The 8,017-nt window shown below is 37.6% G+C and overlaps 1 protein-coding gene across 1 annotated transcript; it reads right to left on the bottom strand.

The window, feature by feature from the left end:
• Positions 1-575: 575 nt before the first annotated feature.
• LOC149164671 (putative germin-like protein subfamily 1 member 9) lies at positions 576-1,609 on the bottom strand. The gene is made up of 4 exons (XM_089430957.1): positions 1,359-1,609; positions 1,130-1,266; positions 869-1,005; positions 576-749 (listed from the first exon to the last, which is right to left on the bottom strand). Exons 1-4 carry the CDS (start codon positions 1,565-1,567, stop codon positions 576-578), a joined length of 657 nt encoding a protein of 218 aa, XP_089287083.1. The 5' UTR covers positions 1,568-1,609.
• Between the last annotated feature and the right edge of the window lie 6,408 nt (positions 1,610-8,017).

The raw sequence follows: 8,017 nt of genomic DNA on the forward strand, positions 1-8,017 counted from the left end.
AATAAATGAGTATTTTACATTATTAATTATTTTTAACAATTAAAAATATGTGGGAATTTAATTATTAATAGCATATATTCTTCTTTAAAAAGCACTATCTTAATTTATTTATTTAACTCGTTAAAAGAAAACGATTCAAATGATTTTAAATTATTTTAATTTCTTCATCGAAAGCCATAAAAGGAGATACCGTATTTTGATATCAAACGTCTAAGCGATTATGGGAGATCTAGTAGAAAGCGAATAGTAGAAACATATAAAATGGAATACACACGTAAACTGACGTCTTGAGACTCTCTTTTTTTCAAGGAAGGAAAAGAAAGCGTTTTTTTCTCCTCAAAAAAGATTATGGGAGATGTAGTTGTTCAGTATTCAGGGTCCTTGATGAATCAAACCAAGAACAAAATTCCCAATCATTTATTTTTACATCACAACTATTTACTTTTACAACATCATTATTATCATTTCAATTTCGAAAGAAAATCACAACCATTTACTTTTACAACATGATTAGTATCATTTCAATTTCGAAAGACAAAAGTCATTCTGGTTTATTCCAGTAAATTATAAGCCGACTAAAAAGCTGTGGTAATATCTCTGCCGGGGACACAACCACTCTTTACAGTTTTCTTCAAACCAGGAGCGTATCGGGGCACTGTTGAATTCAGCCCATTTACTGTCTTCTGGTCCACGTTTAACGATGTTGCCAGCACTCTCAGGGGAATATGAAATAGAGCTTCCGTGCCCGTCTGAAATCATATAAAACAATATAGGAACGCATAACGTTATAAAATCAATAACCATTCGAAATATTGCGGCACTGGGTTTCAAATTATTGAAGATATAATTGGTGGGATGAAAGGCATACCAAAATTCCGGGATTTTCACTGTTAAGTGCCGACAAATACTCAGCTTCCACCTTTCCAACGTTGAGTTCAAAATGGAGCACACCTCTGGGAAATACGGTAACATCCCCCGGGTAAAGAATATCAATGTGTGACGCACCTATATAAATTAATTATTAATTTACAGCAAATCAATTTGAATGATCAGATCATATATATACATAATAATAAGTGAATAGACATCATGATAATAAGAGAATAAGGTGGGTTGGTAGTTGGATTACCAGTGGTGTCAACAAAGCCAACTTGAAGGGGTCCACCAGACAAAAGGGAGAGAACTTCTGAAGCTCTTGGATGGGTGTGAGGAAGGTTGCTTCCACACGGAACCATTTTAAACCTCACTACAGATAGCCCTTGCGTTCTGCCAAATCAGTTTAACACCGTTAATTAATTTAATGTACAGACCATACAAACAAAATATTTCTACAAGCAAATAATATGTGAATATATTACCGGACTGCAGGAAAGTTTTGAGGATTGGTTGCAGCTCGAATCCCGCCGGTATCGCTACTAACATCTCCATTCTTGAAAATGTTACGCAAAGTGAAGGTACTCAATCCCGTCACAAAATCTCTGACGGGATCTGGATCTGCAGAGTAAGCAGACCTAAGAAACGTAGCAACGAGTAACACAACTGAAATTAGGACTGCACTCGCCTTCATCTTCACTTGCAAGATATAAGCTGGAAACGATAACGATGTGCTCAGAAACGAAACGATGTATTATTATTCTAGTTGCTTGTTCAGATGTATACCGGCGTAATGTGTATCTATAGGCCTGAAACCTTGAAATTGTCCTGCTCAATATCTCAATGACACCATTGTTCATAATATCTGTAGATGCCAATGCCAGCAACTACTTTGATTAAAACACGAAATCACTCTCAATTATGCACATTAAACCAACTACTCGTTTAGAAATGGTGAATGAGGACGGAGTGGGTGCTTGGCACAATCCTGGACCAAGACTTGTCTCTGTAAACGTTTGCGTCATCCATCCGATAGTCGCTACGACATCAACGTCCCGAAAGCACGCTTCACTGCTTTGTTTTAGCCGTAGTCTAACCACACTGCGTTGCGTTTTTCCCTGTAAGTCATGAAAATTGGGGAGAAAATGAGAAAATTTGATAGTGTTTTTTGTTAATTTATTTTATAGTGGTTAAACTTTAAATTTTAAGTGTTTTAGAAGTTTTGATGGTACTTCACCTATTTCAACCATCAAAAATATCATTTAAACACCGTGTATAATAATATTTTTTTAATTTTTTTACCTTTAAACACCGTGTATAATAATATTTTTTAAATTTTTTTACCTACTTTTAACTCTCAAGGCAATTCATCCGCCTCCATAAACTACTTCTTTGTTTTATAGGAAATGACACTTCAGTGCTCGAAGATCCAATAGTCGCTTTTTATAAAGCCACGACATCGACGTGTCGAAAGCACGAGTAATGGCAATTTATACCTAACAGGACAAGTGCTGATGCGTGTGATGAAGATTTCACGAAATAAATTGTCATTAATTAGTACATAAATAAAATTAACCTTCAACCTATTGATTAGTTGATATTAAATGTTGGGTTGTTAGAAAAACCAATCGAATGTAATTGAGTCGGTGAAAGAAGGCAATCTAACATTAAATTTGTAATTTCATCAATACCGAATAGAAACATTTAACCAAGGATGACAAACACAATGGAGCTACGCTCTGGTATCTCTTTGCTCCAAGTCACAAAATTCTATCACCTTTCTTCGAGCGTTAATCAACAATAGAAATAGAAGGTGGAGTTGGGTTCTGGTCAAAGTAGACCTACCAGAGAGTTTATTTAAAGAGATTGATATGATATGTAATGTCTAAGTTTCCCTTTGGTTGCTTCACTTGCCATGATGTCAAATATTTATAGACCCGTGTTCATAGGTGGTTCTCATGACAAAATTTAGAAGAAAAAGGAGTGGGTTAAGATTAAGAGTGGTTTTGTCACATAGGTTTCAAATGTGCTTTCCTTAGTTCCTAAAGCTACAAAGGATGCTTTCTCTTCAACTCCAATTGTTGATCAAGCAATAAATGCTTTAGATGCTAACAAGTTCTCCTTTCTCTTTCATTTTCCATTTATCAATGCTTTTTCACCTGTATGTATGTGGTTTATGTTCACCTGTTGTTCTCTTAATCTCGGTTGGACACTAGAGAGACACTTGTTTTAGCCTCTCTGAAGCCTATTTGTTCTCTTATGGATTCCTTAGATGCTTGAGGAAAGGAAGGAAGGGGGGGGCGTGGCGGGGTGGGGTGGCGGGGCTATCCCCTTGTCACTTTGGACAAGGTCTCTCTCCCACAAAATTATGATGTCCTTAGGTTCAAAGCCATGTTAAAATAAAATTGATCATTCAAAGGTGTTCTAGCCCTCGATTCTCTTCTACTTAACCTTGTGGGTTGAAATTCCCACTTGTTAAAAATGCAGCAATACATGATGCATGATACAAAGAAAGGGAAGCATGCAATGATATCTAGTGCCCTTGGAGCAGGAAAATCTCTCATTCATGTTCAACCATGATTTTTCTATAATTCAATGCTTGGGGGTTAAGGGGTGCCCATGAGAAACTAGCCCTCAAAAGGCTCATTTGAAACCATAATCTAAAAATTCGATAAGGCCCAATTGATTCTAGGTAATTGGCCTAAGGATTGGCATTTTGCTTCTTTAGGTGCAAATGGTTTTTCAAGTTGTTTGAGTACAAGCTATAGCCTAACTTTTACTACTATGTCATCCTTCTTAATTTTTTTGGTTATTTTTGTTTCATTGGTATTAAAAATATATGGTTTCAAGTTCGTCATGTTCAATGTTTATGGGCCCTATGTTGAAGGGTTCCTTTTAAGGAATGTGTTCAATTCATTCAATAAACCCCATAGCCTTGGTGATTGTGTAAGGTCTATAGCAAAGTGGCCAAATATTTTGATGGGCCCCTGCAAGGCATTCCTTTTGTAAATGTAACCAAGACTTGTCTCCCACCTAAAACTTGTGTGGAACCCAGTGTTGATTATGGCATTGTTTGTACTTAGCATTGGATTTCTCACAATATCATGGACCTATTGACTGATGTGTTGAATTCATTCAATAAACTTGGTAGCATTTTTGGCTTCATATTGAATATGTGTAGATTTAGCCTGTGTAGTTGCAAAGGGAATTATGACATTGATGGGACCTAATTGTTGAAATCTCATGCCCACCTAAAAGGGGCTATGGCCAATTGAGATATGGCAAGCTCTATTGTAGTTGTCTTGAATATAAGAGAGACTCGCATTCCATGTGCATGGATGCTTGGAGTTGTACATGCACAAAATGTTCATGATCATCATGTTGACAACCTTTGTCTAGCCATCATGTTGGGGATGGAAGGCAATTGATTTGGTGAGTTGGGTTCCAACAATGACCAGAGGATCAATTAGGATGTTCTTAGGAACCTATTGTCATGATCTAATATGATGGTCTATGGGATCCCAAAATGTACTCATACCCATTTGAAGAAATTCTTGGCAGTGGCTTCTGTTGTGATACTCTTTTTGTAGGCAATCAAAAGCCCATCATGGAAAATCTATCAATGACCAGAAACACGTAATAATTACCATACTTGGTAGTAGGAAGGCCAATCATATATACAGTCAAGATGGAATAACTAGGCTGACTAGGAGTAGGAAGAGAGGTATACACGCCTTGCTCCTTAATGGTTGGTTTGGAAATGGTGCAGGGAGTGCAAGACCCGATATACTTGCCAACATCCTATCATAATTTCAGCCAATCAAAATAATTTTTTAGTACTACCACTATTTTCTCCACACCAAATTTCCTTCTACTTGACTGTAATGGGCCTTCCATATTAGTTTATCATGCTCAGTTGAAGGAACAAAAAGGTTTCCCAAGTAGCATAATAGTGCATCCTAGATGTGGAAGTCTAGAACTTGATTTCTTACCTTCAACATATGGTATGTGGTAGAGAATTACATGTCATTGTTGTATAGTTATGTCCAGCCAGAGGCCTCATTATCACAATAGTTGAGAGTTGTGATTAGTGCCACAATCGAGGCTCAACTGAGGCAATCTGTGACATGATTGGTGCTACCCTTCTTGTATTTGATTTTAAAATGAAATTATTATAGGTATATGGATCATTTTTTATGGTTTTCATTTTTTAACCTCCATTATGTCTACATAAATTGAAAATAATTGCGATCAGTGTGGATGATCATCTCCTCTTGTAGAATATATTATTTACATTCTCGACTGGCCTGCATGATAGAATACATCTCCTTATCTTAGGTGGGGTATCTTTGGTAAGTATCAGAGAGTGTTTCATTATGATAAGCCATTGGATGTCCTTGTTGAACGAGAACTACACTAATACCATAGTCATGAGTATTTGTCTTGGTCTCAAAGGGTTGTTGTAGGTATGGCAGGGTGAGGACTAGTGTGGAGCAAAGGTGGTGTTTTAGTTCATGGAACATCTTCTATTGTGATTCGGACCAAAAAAATAATTTCTTTTGCTCTTCCCTTGGTTACTTGAATTAAGGGACAAGCTATATAAGAGAACCCTAGTACGAACCTCTAGTAGATGTTAGCAAGGCCCAAGAAGTTGTGAAGCTTTGTTACAGTCATTGGGGTTGGCCAATCCTGAATGACTTGGATATTCGCTAGATCCACATGCACTCCTTACTCATCAATAATGTATCCCAGGTATTGGACCTTATCCATGTTCAAAGAAAATTTTTCCAAGTTAGCACATAGCTTGTGCTACTGCAGAGTGTGGACGACTTGTTGATATGTTGCAAGTATTCTTCCAAACTCTTGTTGAAGATGGGGATATATACCATCCATATATAAAACCATGAATAGTTTGGTAAAAGGTTATAAGATATCACCCATCATCCTCATGAAATGTTTTGGGGAATTTGTAAGACAAACATGCATGACCAACCATTCAAAAAGAACATACTTGTACTTGAAATTAGTCTTTGACACATTAGTTGGTTATGTTGGGACTTGGTGATAGCGAGGCTTCAAATTAATCTTATTGAAATACTTGGCCCCATTGAGTTATTCTCGAAGGTCATCAATCCAGGGACTTAGCTAGTGATTCCTAACTGTAATTTTGTTCAGGGCCTGATAACTAATGAAGAGTCACGAGGTCCCATATTTCTTTTGCATAAGTACAATTGGGATTCCACAAGGTGAAGAACTTGGTTGCATGTTCCCTTTTTCAAGTAGCTCTTGAATCTATCACTTTATGATCCAGGTGGATCTTCAAAAAGTACCAATGGCATGGTAAAAGGCTCAAAACTAAGAGTGGAAAAATTTGGATAAAATTAGCATGAGATCAAAGTGTTCATCATCTTCATTCTAACAATGTGAATGACACTCAAATTCGAGTTCATATGAGGAATTCAGAGTAATTCAAAGTTGGTGTTTGACTTTTCTAGGTGGCAGTAGGAGATGATGTGGTAGACACATTCAGCAAATGGGGAAGTGCCAAGTGGTAGGCTTCAATTGGTCCCACATATTGCAGATTGCAGAAGAAAGAGGTTGCGGCTTAAGGAAAATCGACCATTGTTGCGATGTGATCAAATCACAATCGCATTTCGCAAGGATTAAAAAATCGGCCCCCTGAACTAGTCCTCGTTGTGGTGCGATATATCGCAATTGCAGAATTATGTTGCAATTTGCGGTATCACAATCTCATTTTGCAAGGGTTAATTAATAAGCCCTCGGAGCAAGCCAAGTTATGATGCAATCGCAATCGCATAATCAGGTTGCGATTTACGATATCGCAATCACATTTCGTAAGGGGAAGCAGTCACATGTTGAACCAAACTTGGGTTTTGGCCGATTACGATTTGTAATATGGGTTCCCGGATCCGACATATTACATATTGTGGTTAATAATTCGTTGGGTCCGTGGTTATCACAGGGTGCTTGATGTATGGGCTTTGGGTTGTCCACCGATTGGAAACGCCGATGGGGAACCACCAATAGTGAAAGCCACCAGTTTAAAAATGTGCGGTTAAGAGTTTTTCCATGTTTATAAGGTCTATTGCCATATATCATGTGGGACCCGAGATTCTCATATTAAGAAACAAACCCACCTTCTAAACTTGGTATATTGTTTAGAACTACCCGAGAGTTTAAGGGTTTACCTCCAACATATACAAAGGACTATCTGTGTCAGAGAAAGGCAGAGAGGACTGGAAGATTAGTTCAGAAGCCATTGTGCACAGCAGACCTTGACCTGGCAGTAGGTTGGGACATCGCCTTGAGAAACAGGGAGGTTCCGAGAAGGTGCAAAAGGCTCGATTATCCGAATTGGGTGTTTGGATAGGCGTTTTTGCACAATTTTTCGCCAGGATTTCATTGGTACTGCCTGTTTCTGAAGCTGGGATCTCCATTCTTCACCCATATTCCAGATTTGAGGTATAAGTATTGTAAAGAATGTTGCTTTTACTTTTATCTCTTTTAATGCCACTTAATGAAAGAAGGCCTCCCCACTATTGAGCAGGGCCCAGAGATGTAGTCCAAATTGGACAAAATCCGTAATCAAATATTTGTGTCATGGTTTCTTGCTTATCATGTTATTTCCGCATTTTTTTATGTTCTTTTAAGTTCCATGGTTTTATAAGCTTTGCTTCATGTAATTCTGATGCATCTATAAGCAAAAGATATTGGATCAAGTTTGGTATCAGAGCAGGTCTTTGTTGATGCGAATTACATGAGTATATTATAACTCGGAACAAGTTGTGAAAAGGAGAAGGAATGATTAAGTCATTTTATCCTAAAGTAGGACGTACACAACGAAGAAGAAACATGGAAAATCAAGAATATCGTTGGGAAGAGGAACATAATTTCCGCAAGGTATTCTACAATATGGCAGAGAAAGTGGATAAGCTATTTTCAGAGTATGGGAAGGAACTTGGGCATGAGAAGGAAGGTGTCGATGATAATAGATCAGAAAACATGAATGTGGTGGAGAAGAGCCTCCTCCCTCTCCTTCTTCAAGTGATAGTTCTCATCACTCTAATCAAGATTCCAAACATACATCTAAGAAACCATTCTTCAAGCTAGATGTAAAGTTTGA

The sequence above is a fragment of the Pinus tabuliformis genome, chromosome 5_1 (genome assembly GCF_031772625.1).
Source record: "Pinus tabuliformis cultivar Carrire ecotype Pingquan chromosome 5_1, CPIR1, whole genome shotgun sequence".
Classification (NCBI taxonomy): domain Eukaryota; kingdom Viridiplantae; phylum Streptophyta; class Pinopsida; order Pinales; family Pinaceae; genus Pinus; species Pinus tabuliformis.

What these genes read in the sequence shown, in the direction of transcription:
- LOC149164671 (XM_089430957.1), bottom strand. Translation starts at nt 1,567, where the DNA reads ATGAAGGCGAGTGCAGTCCTAATTTCAGTTGTGTTACTCGTTGCTACG. An exon ending in CAAAACTTTCCTGCAGTCCG is followed by an intron (nt 1,267 to 1,358) that starts GTAATATATTCA and finishes CTGATTTGGCAG; the next exon opens with AACGCAAGGGCTATCTGTAG. An exon ending in GTGAAAATCCCGGAATTTTG is followed by an intron (nt 750 to 868) that starts GTATGCCTTTCA and finishes ATATGATTTCAG; the next exon opens with ACGGGCACGGAAGCTCTATT.